This window comes from Perca fluviatilis, chromosome 9 (assembly GCF_010015445.1).
Source record: "Perca fluviatilis chromosome 9, GENO_Pfluv_1.0, whole genome shotgun sequence".
Classification (NCBI taxonomy): domain Eukaryota; kingdom Metazoa; phylum Chordata; class Actinopteri; order Perciformes; family Percidae; genus Perca; species Perca fluviatilis.
This window is the reverse complement of record NC_053120.1, coordinates 15,608,248-15,623,081: the sequence shown is the minus strand read 5'-3', so window position 1 is coordinate 15,623,081 and position 14,834 is coordinate 15,608,248. Positions and strand designations below refer to the sequence as shown.

The 14,834-nt window shown below is 39.7% G+C and overlaps 1 protein-coding gene across 1 annotated transcript in view; it reads right to left on the bottom strand.

Annotated features, from left to right (window-relative positions):
• The window catches only part of LOC120564959 (cAMP-specific 3',5'-cyclic phosphodiesterase 4D-like), a 108,884-nt gene that overhangs the window by 9,731 nt on the left and 84,319 nt on the right, over nt 1-14,834 (bottom strand). The window contains exons 4-10 of the mRNA XM_039810232.1: nt 8,985-9,176; nt 8,162-8,203; nt 6,757-6,793; nt 5,350-5,423; nt 5,218-5,267; nt 4,750-4,862; nt 1,824-1,917 (exon numbers count right to left, since the gene is read on the bottom strand). Of these exons, the coding sequence (XP_039666166.1) occupies nt 1,824-1,917; nt 4,750-4,862; nt 5,218-5,267; nt 5,350-5,423; nt 6,757-6,793; nt 8,162-8,203; nt 8,985-9,176 (602 nt within the window). The remainder of the gene's footprint in view (nt 1-1,823; nt 1,918-4,749; nt 4,863-5,217; nt 5,268-5,349; nt 5,424-6,756; nt 6,794-8,161; nt 8,204-8,984; nt 9,177-14,834) is intronic.

Here is a 14,834-nt window from a genome sequence, read left to right as displayed (position 1 = left end):
CAACTGTTACCACCGCTGTCACTATAAGTGCTACTAACATGGTACAACTAAAACGCTAAAAAGTACTAGCAATATGTTCATGTAGTTAGACATACAGCTCGTAAACACGTTTGCACACGTGTGCATTACTGTACATATACTGTATCAGATGTAGTGTGTTATAACATGAAACCCTTTCTCTACAAAGCACTGACACATTAAGGAGGCCAGTATGAATAAAATCACAAGCTATCAATGATGAATTAGAAACCAACTGATGACAGCTGATAGGAATCTATTTGTACGTCATTTCATCTGAGGTAAGACGGTCAGGCTAAAAGATCTGTTCACAAGTGAAGATGGTGTCACATACTGATCTTCAGCTGTAGATAAATGAGTTATTTTCACTATATCAACGCAACAATGTGTCTAATTTGGGTAAGCATGCATTTGTGCTTCTTTTCAGCTTAACAGTCAGAATCCATTTTAATGAACAAATAGACAATAGTGGGTTTGAAAAGGCTTAATCGCGTCTACAGGTTGGAGATTTATATTCTCACCCAAAGCGGAGCTTGTAATCCTTTAAGCAAAAAACACGAACATCAAAGCAAGGTTCCAGTATCAACACAATCTCCATATGACTTGTTGACACAAAGGTGCTGTCCCAGCAGACACGATAGTGTTGAAAATGACTCATCCACATTTGCACAAACCAAGGAACTAATGATCCCATTTTGACATCACAGACAGCCTGCTTTACCTCACGTCCACATATCATCCTTAGTATTTCACATCCACGTTTTTTCAGCGCGGCAGGAATGATTGCTTGAACAATATCCAGATCTGAACCCAGATACAAGCACACGCCACCATAAGGATGCAGAGCGACCTGAGTGGCAGCAACACACGAGGCACAGTCTGGCCTCTCTCACCTCTCTCACAGTGCCTCCTCTTCCTCACACCCAAAACCATGGTGTTCATTTCCAAACGCAGCCGGGCTTGACGCCGGGGCACTCATGTCAAAATGGCAACAAACTGACAGCTCCATCTTTGTTCGGCTGGACCTCCATCCTGCCGGCAGGGCTGTTGAAGACTGAGCCTCCTATTGATGCAACACGCCGTCTAATAATATTGCACCCTGTTGCTAAGACAACGCCACACAATGTGTCCGGGAATGCTGTCCGTCGCCGCGCCTCCTTCTCTTTTAGGGAAGGAAAAATCCTTACCTTCTCCATCCCTCCCTAATAACAATCAGTCCTCTCCTTCTTCCTCTCCTTTAGAAACATGCTCTCTTCATATTTTCATTTAAAAAAAATGTCCTCACATTAACAATTCCTCCCTCCTTCTCTCTTTCATTGCCTTCAAAATGCTGAAATTCTCCTCTCCCTGTTTCTTTATAAATCCTCCGGCTTCCCTTCCTTTCCTTCAAAACAACCTCTTCCTCTCCCTTTATGCAAATTCTTCTTGTTAGTATAGTAGCTGGACAGCACCACAGACACAGACATTTTTGGGATACTACCAAATGTAATTTATTATATTTTAGGATATTTTGTTGTGCACTCCATTTATATCAATGGGAGTTGACCAAATATTAGAAACACCTCTAAATAAAAGGCAATCCAATTCGAGAGCACCACAAACTACAACCTCCAAAATGAGCAGCTGAATCAACATCGCTCTAAAAATTGTAACTTGTCTGAATGTAGAATTCTTTGTATTAGCCTTCATCAGTTTTAGTTAACTGGATACTATATGAGTATATATTTGCATAAAGAGAAACATACAACTTCCCTTCCACAAAGTAAGTGTCCTTTCATTCATTTATGTCTGGCATTAAAACTCACCTAGGAAAGTGTTGGAGATGAACTCTGACACCTGATTCCCTGAGCGGCTTGTCACTGATAGCTGCGTCAGCTCACGGTTTAGCATCCTCTTAAACTGCGTAGACACAACAAAACCATCAACAAAAAATGTGGTTAGTTCAGGTAAGACTGCAGACAAACATGTAAAAATATGTACACAGATAAGGTGTATGTGTAGCCTGTTTATACATCAATAAACTTAGTTGTGATAACTTTATATACCTAAACACATAAGACCATGCTGAGGTATTGTGTTTCAACAAGCTAAGACCACATTTCCCAAGATCCCTGTGTTGTTCCTGCCCCCTTCCTCTCTTTGAAGAGGGTAATTATGTTGCAAGGGATTTCACAAATCAGCTATTAAAACTCAGTTCTACAGGCAATGTATATACTATGTAGATTGCATGTTATGATTCATATTTTGTCATTACTTTGCTTTTACTGAATATGTCCTGTGCTGCTTTGATTACTTGTGTTTTTCTTGTGTTTCATTAAAAAGAAAAGCACTTTTAAAAAGTGATATACATAAATTCGTACTCTAAGAATATGAAAAAAAAGGTGCAGGGTTAAATGCAATAACAGTTTAAAAACAAATCTCAATATGTATCCACAATGAAATGGATGGAGGTCCGGACATGGGTTGAACCATGGTAAAATGTGTTTTGCTGTACATTGTTTAAAAGGCTCTTCATAAAAACATTGTCAGGCTGCACCTGCACCTTAACGTATTTATTAACAAGTTGAAACAACTTTATAAAAACACAAGATTCTCTATCATCTTTGCTGTGGTTTGAAAGTGAAACCACAACATGTACTGTAGCGGGACTCTGGCATTTCAGCACGCGAAGACTGATGCTCACAGAACTGATGTCATTTTAGCACATTTATTTCTATCTCTATAAAGCCTGCAATGCACGTTTACCCCCTTTTTAATGCATTATTGTGTGTGTGTGTTTTTTAATAACATAAAACAAGCTGTAATATCTCTAACTGTGTTGTCTGTTTGCAGACATGCAGGAGAAATATGTACTGTGGTTGTAAAAGACTAGTGAAAGTTTTTAAAAACAAAAGTGTTCAATGTTCCCCCTGAGTTTTATCGCAGCGGTAGCTTCCACACTGATTATGTAACAGCTTTAGCACATTGTGGCTGAGGGAGGAGGGAGGAATCTGGGTGAGAGAGTGATGCTGCAGTGGCTATGTGACACACACATATGGGCACAAACAAAAACATACTGACATGAAACATAATCCTGTAGCTTTGACCAAAATATGTCTGTCTGTCTTGTAGATTCTGAACACAACTGCTCCCTCTATCATGTTTTTCCTCAGGCTTTCTGCACTCTATTTCTCACATACACACACAATCACACACCTGTGTTTACAAATAGCATGCAACATATTCCTGCTGCTGTAAACCAAGCCACAGCTCTTAAATATGTTACATTACAAAAGCATGACAGCTACCCCCTCTAACATAATTTATTTTGCCTTTTTTCCTCTATTTTTGTTTCTCATACACACTCACACACATACATGCATAGACACATACAACCTCAACATTCAGCCCGTTTGTAAATCTAGTCCTGAGTCAGATCCGGCACACACGCTCACTCAGCATTCAGCCCCCGTGCAAAGCCTGCACTGCCGATTAATAGATCCCAATGTAAACAAGGCAAGCCGGCAGCGCTCCCCGTCGCTCACCTGTCTGAGTCTCCAGCACAGACAAACACAGAGAGCCGATGCAGGCATGTCAACCCACGCATGTTGATGTAAGAGGTCGCTTGAAATCCAAAACGACAAGCAGACAGATTTTATTTCTTAGTGACGGGCTGCTCACTCAGTTCTGCTCCACGCTCAGAAGGGACAATTTGAACATGAAAAGAAGTCCATTTGAAAATAAAAGTTCCCATAGTCCCATGTGCAGTCCTGGAGGTGAGGGGGGGTCGGGGGGTCGGGTGGGGAGGGGTTAGGCGAGGAAGGTTGGGGATGTGGTCTACCATCGGGGAAGAAAGGGTGTGGACTGCAGTCGCTCATCCGACTACTGTCACACACACTGTCAATGAAAAACATAAAGAGGGAGAGCGAGAGGCTCTGAGGAACTCCCCTCCCCCGCCCAGCATGCTGTCCCCCTCTCTGTCCAATCAGATTCACCTGGCTTAAGGGGCTGGGTGAAGGATTGAGATCTGATTGGCTGAATGGGAGACGGAGGAGGACTGAGTTTAGCAGCCAGACGGTGGAGAGAAGCATGAAGGAGGGAAGTAAGGAGATGCTGATTAACTCTGTCAATGGAGGGAGACGCCATTTATGAACCCGAGTGTTTTAATGTTCACACTGCAGCTGCACGTCACCTCATATGTAACTTAGATCTTTTCTCTAATATGAATTAACAAGATGCTGCTCTGCACACATGGACAGGAGCAACACAATCTGATCCTGCAGTATGTGACCTGCTTGTGATTCGTATTTAAAAGCTAATATTAAAATACGTCATTGTTGTCGTAACAAAAGCAAACATTTCGAAGCTCAGCTCACGTAAAAGACAAGAGAAAATAAATATACTGTATATTTTTTAGTATAAATTACTCCCAAAACATGTAACACACTGATGTTGACCTCTGCTGTTATAAAATTAAAACTTGTGTCTACAGCTGAAGTTTTTATTTACTGAACTCATACATATAGGATGACAAAACATCATTCATTCAAGAATTTGATAAAGTTCCAATAGTTTTTTAAGTTTAATGTTGTATGACAGAGGATCATGTTTCAACCACCTAATTGTGATAAACATTTTTGATAAAAAAAAAAGCATTGCTTACATACATCTTAATATCTGTAATGAAATGTTTTGAGACAACTGACACATTCTTAAGGAGTCTCTATGAAGCTGAGTCAAATGTCCTCTCACCTTATTTGATGCCATCTCGCCGACTGAGTGTCTCGTCTGCAGCGTCTCCAGTTGGTCCAGACACCAGTCCAGCTCTTCCAGTGTCTCCACCGCCAGCTTCTGGTAGGGCTCCTCTGAAAGGTCAGAGGTAACACATACACATGTTACAGGTCAATTGTGGGACTGCTATGAAAACATCCACATCCAGAACTGTGCTGCCCTTGTGGAAATACAACTGAGAAATGTTGGTTAGCTTGTCGTGTTGCACCTGTCCTGTTTAAAACGGAGCACAGAATGTTATGGGTGTTAACACCATGTTTGAATTTTCATGCATTTAAATCAACAGTATAGATCCATTAAAACATCACGCTCTTTTCATGTTAAGTATTATAGTACAGTATTTTCATAAAAAGAAACAAACATGAAAGTATGCACAGTTTTTATGTGATAAATCTCAGTGTCCAACCACAGAGGGATATTAACACTGACCTGTAAGACATGGCTTACACATGGGTGGCTGGTTGCTGCATGTCGGCCGCCTGGAACAAGGAACAGATTAAGTGTTAGTAGAACAGAAGAAAACAAGCAGTTAGTCATTCAGTCTGTTTTTCTTGTTCTCACTTGTTTGTTACACGATCTTGCAGATGTGTCAGAACTGCAAAGTTACTTCTCACTGTTCGTAGACTGGCAAGAACCTAAGAAGGTAAAAAAAAAATGAGAGGAATGAGTATTGGAGGTGTATGAATGGGTCAGGATGGAGACACCGGAGACATGTCACCCTTAATATCAGGAGTAGATACTCAGTACATACAGTAGTATGTGATAAACACCTTAAGCTTGGGACAAGCTTGTGTGTCATCTTGTTCTGGTTTTGGATGTCCTCACTTGATTCAACACACAAATGCACCTAAAATGTGTCTTTTACAGATAAATCAGTGTGGGTCAAAGCTGTTCTGTACTTTTTGAGGTAATGATATCTAAATGTGTTACTTCAGAGTTTGGTCCTTATCGGAGCTCATGCAACTGCATTTATATGTTTCCTGTAATATGTCACTGAATTAAGTAACGTCAGTTTGTACAGTATCTTTGATAATATGACTGGTAAGAAATTCATCAGGTAAATTAGTTAAATTTCCAACTGCAGGTGGGCCAAACGTACATTTTAGATATTAGTTTGGAAATATGAACACAGATTGTGTTAATGGGCCAACATTGTTGTTAAGTACAAAAAGTGTGTGTGGGTGTTTTCTGTGAAAAATGAACTGAATCTGTTATATCGCAAACCAGTGAGTAAGGACCACTGAGGAGCCATGATGATTGTCTGGACAGACCAACACCTATAGTTAGACAGTATTGGTTTGAATGGAAACACCGTGCATTAGAACGCGTGTACTCAGTAGTGCTCAATACTAAAGCCAATCCTCTGAGGAGTTTATGTACCTAGGATATTACAATATAAATGAAGTCCATATACTAGTGAAAATGGCACATCTATGTGTTTTGCGCCATAAGCCCAGTCTCACGGCAGGGTTGATGGACAGCACCTGGTGCTGAAATAATGTTTTTATTACACAATTTTTATTTGCATGGTTTTGAGAGATGTCTTTATGTTTGATTATGTCCTAGATTAATGGCTGGACTAATCTAACTTTCGATCAAATGAATACAATTTCAGATGTAGGCAAATCTTGGTACTGTGTATTGCAGCAGCTTCTTCTACAATGAGATGCTTTCCCGGTCAGGACTCCACTGAAACTTCGCTGACAAGAAGAGTTTAAACAACTTTTATAAATCCATTTATTATGTATGTATTGTGGTGGTGTGTTTATACTGTAAAACTGTCCCTAATGCTAAACTAAACTTTTGACCCCTGCTGTACACATTTTCCACCAGTCACCAAATCAATGCTGGCAAATAGCCACTCGGTTGGGATTCTGTAATTCTTTACTGGTCAAATTAAATGAAAATGGCCAGTACATTTTAGAAATTCCTGGTCTTACAAAACCAGCAATACACATTGCTACTAACCTGTGCAAATGGAGTCACTATCATGTCTTCTCCATGTCTGCAAAAACCACAGACAAACACAAACAGACTTCCAGTGAAAAAGCTGTGTGCTACAAAAAGAAAACTCAAAACACAAACACACACACAATAACAACAAATAAGTTGTCATCTTCTGAATGTGAGGGCTTTAAAGGATGAATTGAAAAGGACAGTTTGCTACGACAGATGATTGGTCTAGAATATCACACTGGACATAGGGAGAGGAGATTGTTTTAGTTATACAAATATTTCTTAGAGGCAATGATGCAAATTATAGCTAACTCTCAAAGAATCACTGCTTCAAATAAGTTTAAATAAGACTGAAGCCCAGTGGAAAAACCTAAGAGGTAAGAAAAGTGGAGGACAATATTAGACTAACGCTGGTGACTATCAATACTGCATCTACCCATTGAGGTTTAACTTAACTAGTCACAATAAACTTGCATTAAGTGATGTTTTATTATTAAATCAAATGACTGAAATAACATTGCAGTTTATTGTTTTGGTTCTCTGGTCTTTGGTTTTTATTAAGCTTGCAATGGAAACCACTGGCAGTTGTTTCCAGCAAACAAGCTCAAACAAGCTGAGTGTCTGCTGTCCAACATTAAGAGGTAAGAAAAATAACAATTAATCCAAGTGATTGGTACAATTGTACTGTAGCGTTTAGCAGCTAAAGACACAGATATTTGTGTTGGTGGAGCTAAAAGGGAATATTGAAATGACCATCACTGGGTTTCTAGAAACTCCAATGGGATGCAAATGTTGCCCTGTGTCCACTGGATGTGTAATATTTGCTAATAAATTAGCCATGACAACTTAATAACCCAATGTCAGGCCTGTGTTTCTATGAGGGTCAAAAATCACTTAATGCAGGTTTAATTCTGCGCTTACAGGGTATGCCTCCAAGATATATATTTGTACAATTACAACTATGTGCAGGTGAGGAGCAGTGTTCGTGCATGAGGTGGTGGGAAAGCCAATTTTTGGAGAGGTAGAGCTTTCTGGAAGCTTTAGGGTCTCAACATGCACCTCATACCCATTCAGACCTAAAGGTAAATCCATGCTGCTAGGGAAAAGTACAGTGTCAGAGTCAGCCTGACCAGCAAACATTTTGACGTTGAATAACTGAATATATCACTGTTTCGTGAAATCAAGACCTAAATATCAAAAAGCCAATGTGAGTTTTTACTGCACCTTATTATCAAATTGCCAAATGGTTGTACTTGTGATACAAGATCAAAAATCTTTCAAATGATTGCTGGGACTGCTTCAAAAGCTTTGCAGGGGTGATAACATTGGAGTTGAGGTAAGACGTTTGACTCATTAAAACATGACACAGAAAAGAGATGGACAGGAAAATCACAGCAGTCTTCACACTTTGTCTCACCGAGGTAGCCAATTGACTTCCCAATGCTTCAATCCCTCCTCCCTTCAAAACAAAGGAGCAACAGCTATTTGTGGTCGAGGCCCCATTTACATTCTGGCTTCAAAGAGACTACTAGCTGCACAGAGAAATCATTAGCTGTATAAACAGGCAAAAACTATGTGAAAAAACTGAGCTAAGATTATAGTTTGACTGCTGTTTATACTGACAAACACAAGCTCTGCAACCAAAAACCTCTTTAAAGCCAGATGCCAAAACATCAATAATTATTGACAATAAATTCCAATGTTTCCCTAGTTCCTCTAATGTAACAGCAGTAATACAATCCATGTGATCTGATGCTATGTACTGTGTATTTTACATATGGATCAAATGAAGGCATGAAATGCAAAATCAGTTTCAGAGTCACAGGTTAGATTATATGTTTTGAAAATGTACTACGTGTATCCCATTTTGGTAACAAGAAACTGTGACAATAGTAAATTAAATGATGTATTAAATAATTTGTTGTTTGTTTGAAATGTTTCATTGTGGATGCACACTACTAATGAGTGACTTTGGAAACACAGAGATTAAGTGATTTATTAGTTTCAAGGACCAAGTCTTGACACAGTTAAATAAATAAATAAATATCACATATCTTTAAACATTAATATGGCATTGTCAAATTACTAGGTTCTCTCAAGCCTTCCAACATCTGCTATTATCTGAAAGTTTGTTTCTCTCCAAATCAGCAACCCCCACACTATGAAATGCAACATGAGGATGAAGGCTGGTTGCTTTATTGGTGTTAAAATGATACAGAGAGTATCGTTAAAATACTCACAGGTCGCTGGCAGTGGACGAGTTGCGGGACATGGTTTTGGGCGAAAGGTCGAAGTCTGAGTCGGAGCGGTAGAGGAAGGACTCGCGGCGCTGACTGTGTGGGAAGTTGGCCTGAAGGACCAGACCAGAACTTGGGCTAGTCTGAGAGTCCAGTGGACTGCGACCCACTGACAGGCCATTCTCCACATCAAAACTACAGAGAGAGAGAGAAAGAGAGAGAGAGAGATAGAGAGAGAGAGAGAGAGAGAGAGAAAGAGAAGAATACATAAATACTATTGTTTTTACCAGAATGCTATAATATATTCCTTATTCCTTTCATTTAATTATTTTGGGAGGTCTGGAATCAGGCTACCTGCTAATACCCCTACTGTCTGTTTTTAACAGTACCATGAATAATGCTACTATTACTACTACTGCTAATGTTACTAATACTACCATTACTGCTAATGCTACTAAACGAAAGCAACCATCAAGTTCATAAAGAAATATTAAAAAAACACTTGATAAAAGCAGAGTAAAAACAACATATGTAAAAATAATTTTAATTGATGACTTAATCAAGAATACTGATAGAAACCATGAATGCAACGTTGACTGGCGTCATCTCTCAGCATTGCATCCAAACCCTGTGACACCCATATAAACTGATACTAATGTAACACAGCTCCTGTAGCTGCTGAAGACACATGGAGACAGAAAAGAGAAAGCTAAGCTAAGAAGAAGGATAAGACGAGGCTAAGATAAGCTACATATAATAAAGTGGCAACAGACACAAGGCAGTTAAAATTAGAAAGGAGCACAAGAACAGGATGTGTATAAATATTACTAGAGAGAATGAAAAACCCTCATAATAGCAAGTAGACATTAAAAGCGCTGTCTCAATGACTTGGCAGCTCTTAGCAGGATAAAAAGGTTAGATTCAAATTCTCTACCACGACTGTGAGCATCTTTTTAAACAGGTGACCTTGTAATTATTGCTTTTTCGCAATCAAACACACACACTCACACACATCTTTCCCTCTGCTATCTCCGTATGACGTCAACACTGACTCCATGCATGGTACGTCAGTAGAGCCACTTACCCATACAACACCCCCCCCCACTCCTGCTATCACCCCATTGCAGCCACTGCATTGAAAGGCACCGCTTTTACTTTATGTACTTAACATCTATGAGTATCATTTTCAAAATTGGATTGTATTGGTATGATGATCAAAATGAAATTGCATTTTCAAAAATCTGCCTTTTTTGCCAGCTGGATTCAGTCCAGCTCCTGTAACCAAACATCACAGATCGACTCGGCCCTGATTTAATCCCTTTGAAATCCTTCCAATCAAGATGAGGTCAGTTTGCAGGGTCTGATTTAGATGGTTTGATATTGCAAACATTCACTAAACAAATTCCCTTTAAACCAACATTCTATTTGAATCAAACTAGTGATACACAGTGCAACCACAAACGAGCAAAGAGCTAAAATACAGAAAGATGAACAAAGGAGGACAGAGGAGAATTTGACTTTGAGTTTTTGTCCCTGAGGACACGGAGCGGGTGATACGGTAGTGGAGGGTTAAAGCTTTTCAACATGCAAAGTATTGCATTTTTTTCAGCCTCACCATTTTCTGTGCCTTGCTCAAGAACACACTGACTCGACTACTGCACTCTTTTTAAAAGACTGAAAATAGCTATATTTTGGTTACAACCATTTACTATATTACTACAAGAACATTTCATGATTGTAATTAGATTTTAAAGCACCTTTGTGTGGATACTTGAGTGGTAATTTTATGGTATTTTTGTGTATACGTTAGAGCCATTGTTATCTGTTATAACTCTCCCCCTCCTTCCTCGGTCAAAACTAAAAAAAACAGAGCACTGGAAAGTTGCCTCTATTTCTATTATTAGCTCAGCCTGCCTCCAGCGCTCCAGCAATAGCAGTGCCTGATAAATGAAAGATGGTTATTATGCAATTGTTGCTGAATGAAAGACCCAATTCTAAGAAGCAGAGCGAGACAGACACAGAGTTGAGGAGGAGGAGGTGAGGGTGAGCTGTATCCAGCACAGTGATGTGGCTCAGCATCCCACACCTGATTGGTGAGACATGGCAGATAGGAGGGGCAGGACTGCAGCAGGGCTTACCTCAATGATAACACACCCACCCCAACACTCCACTACACCTCAACCAGCCCCATTTTACACCCCACCCTCCCCCTGTTCCCCCCTCAGCGTAGTCGGCCGTGACGAGGCTCCATCAGAGGAGACCAGTGACGTCAGAAGCTATAAATAGATCCACCTGCAAGGAAAGAGGGGAACTGGGAGTCTTGTGACGGAGCTTACGTAGATACACCCCCAGAAAGGGTGCAGATGATTTCTCCCGTCCTCATGAATACATAAATAAAGGATTCTCTTTTTGATTTTGATTGGCGGAGTGCTTCTAGATAGCTCCAAGTAGAAATTTAGTGTTTGTATATATGTGCAGGACCCCCTTGAAAATGAGATGCTACATCTCAAGGGGTTATCCTGAAATAAATTCAATTCAATTCAAATACAAGACCATAGTATTTAATTTTCATTCTTATACTTTTCATTTTTTATGTTTTATTCAGCCAAAATTCAGAGTACGCAGGTCGTATGTTGAAGTATGTACGTTGCGCAAGGACACTTTGACAGTGTACATTGCCGCTGCCAAGATTGAACATAGTCAGATGAGTAATGTCCTTAAAACGGTTATTGTTGTCAGTTGTGAATTTAAACTGTCCTTCAGATTCAAAGTCAGTTTACATTTCTGTTGATCAGTTATGTGCGTTGGTTTTACAGCCTCACCAGTAAAATTTGACCTCACTTTTTATTATGTGGAAAAGACCATTTAGACCATCATGGGACACTAAATCTTTCCACTGAACCCAGACTTACAGTATGACATACATGTTGGTGTAAGCAGCTGAAAGTGATCTATACCACCTCTATTCACTGGGATCCATTACTGGCTGCAACAATGAATATAAATAAAGATGACTGAAAATAAATATGTTTAAAATATGATTAAGTAACGCCACTAAAAACAGTGAGAAAAGCAGGTGGAATAATTACATATTGCATTAAGAGTGTTTTTGGTTGCGAAAGATTTTCACAGATTTATAATCACCATTGAGCTCAGCAGCAGCAGCTGCAGTTCACCAGAGCTTGCCGCTGGTCAATGGCATTCATTCCCATTCATATTTATCAAAAGCCTGTTGGCTGATAGGGAGACAGCTCCCACTACTGAGGAAAATATGGTACTGCAACATCCCATTAACAAGGCTCTAAATCTTGTCTTTTGCATCCTGATCTATCTTAACTATGTCTATGTGAGCTCTTTTTTTTATCATTCCTAATGCTCTTTTGTATGTAATATCATTTACAGTACAGTAAGGATGAAACCAGCTGGTGGAATACATATGTAAAATACGTTGGAGCATACATTCCCTTTGATTGTATTTCCTCCCGTCATGAGTATTATAGAGTAGTATTGAAAAGGCAATGGATGACAGTGATAAGGCTGGAAGGAAAAATAATGTAAGTTGTAGAACAAATGTAAAGGATATTAAACAGTAATGATACTTTTTTGTCCAACTGTTGTCCTTTCTAGCCGTTTCCCCACATTTACAGACTGTTATCATGTATCATATGCACACTGTAGGTGGAGCCCAACCAGTCTGGGTTTTTAAGACCACTACTAATATTTCCAGATTGAAGCTCCATTTTGTGTAGAATTTGCAGTATTATGTCTGTGCTTTTTCTTGACTAAAACGTTGATCATTGTTCATCCTATGTGACATTTAGACCATCATGACACTGTATAGGAGCATAGACTTTTACAACTACTTCTATGTCTACTACAAACTTATTCTTCTTTCTATTATTACTACTACTACTACTACTACTACTACTACTACGACCACATCTAAAACTGCTTGTTATACCAGTGCTTCTGCAACTGGGTAAGACAAGCATTCTCCCAGACAGACAGGCATGCAGGCGTCTTGTTCAGTCGCAGCATACATAACAAGTTGACCTTGCTCTGTCTCCTGCCTCCAGCATTGTTTTCCATTTCTCTGACGTAAATGATGGCTCCCTTTTCACTCTTTAACTCTGTTTTACTAAACTTTTCACACACACACACACACACACACACACACACACACACACACACACACACACACACACACACACACACACACACACACACACACACACACACACACACACACACACACACACACACACACACACACACACACACACACACACACACACACACACACACACACACACACACACACACACACACACACAAAACCCCAACATCCACATCCAAACCTCTGCTTCTGTTCCCTGGCCATTTAGTTTGCACCTTTGCCACCAAAAAATAAATAGATTGTACGGTAGTTTAGGTGTGGTAATCAACAAAGTTTCCATTTTATTATCACCACTCAGGATAAGTGTTTGCATATTGGTCTTTGCTGGAAGTTGAGTGATGAGATTGAATTGGGATTAAAGTTTAGAGCTAAAACAACTAACCGATTAATCAAATAGTCAATTGACAGAAAATGAATTACCAACTATTTTGATAATTGATTAATCGTCATTTTTGGACTAAATGGGTTTGGACTGTGGGATAATTGGACAAGACAAGTGGTTTTAAGAGTCAGCTTGGGCTTCAGGAAATTGTTATTGACATTTTCCTTTTTCTGACATTTTATAGACCAAAACATTAGCTAATTAGTAAAGAAAATAATTGGTCGATTGCAGTTACTGGTGAGATGATTGGTTTTACCAACGTTTGGGAACATATCGGTTTTATCTTCACTTTGACTTATAATGAATTTAAGGGATTACACCACACACCACAGTGAATTGTTACAGCTAGAAATGTCACTGTACCAAAGCTGTTGAACAATGACTTGCATTGATGTCACACAGAGTATTTAAGTCACAGTCACTCTGATGTTAGGACATGCACAGAGCCAACATTTTTCATCCAAAGCGGACTTCATATCATCCTTATAAAGCCTTTTCTTAGGGTAAGCCTGTGTAACTGCACAAAAAAATAAAACCTTAGGATGGGAAATGCGAAGTACGACCAGTTCCAGTTATTGTCCGTGCACGCATGTTTGTTATGTGCTCATGGGAACCAGAGCCGAGGGATTTAAGGAACTTTCTGTTATGTATGTGATACAGAAAACAAGCATCAAGGCCAGATGTTATCTGATGGTGGATGACACAGGCCCAGGGTCAAAGGTCAACCCACACAGATATCTACACACATGTTCCCTCCTGTTTTCTTTCCTTGTAGCGTGGGAATTGGCCAAGGGGCCTAAAGCATCACACCAGGAAGGAGGCGAGAGGTGAGGAGGAAAACAGACCAGGGAACATTTTATGAGTGTGTGTGTGTGTGTGAGTGTGAGAGATAGAGAGAAAAAGAAAGAGAAAGAGGCTAAAATGTACTAATGATCTTACATGATTTGAAATGAGAAAAACAGCGTAAGTATAAAGCAGTTATAGAGGAACCTTTTTAGTTAGAAGTGTGTGTGTGTGTGTGTGTGTGTGTGTGTGTGTGTGTGTGTGTTTGTGCGGGAGTGAGAGAGTTCAGGGAGTAAAGAGGGTTTGTTTGCTTTACACCTCTTAAACCTATTGTACATTTGATCTGAAAACAGCAGAAAAACAACTCGCTTCCCCCTCATCCAGACCCTGCCAAACAGTTCTTTCCTTTCACTGTCACTGTGTGTGGTGTGTGTGTTTATATACTCGGCGGACAGAAAGGAGATGTTGGGCAGGGGCAGGAGAAGAACAAGCAGGAAACTTACTTATGCAG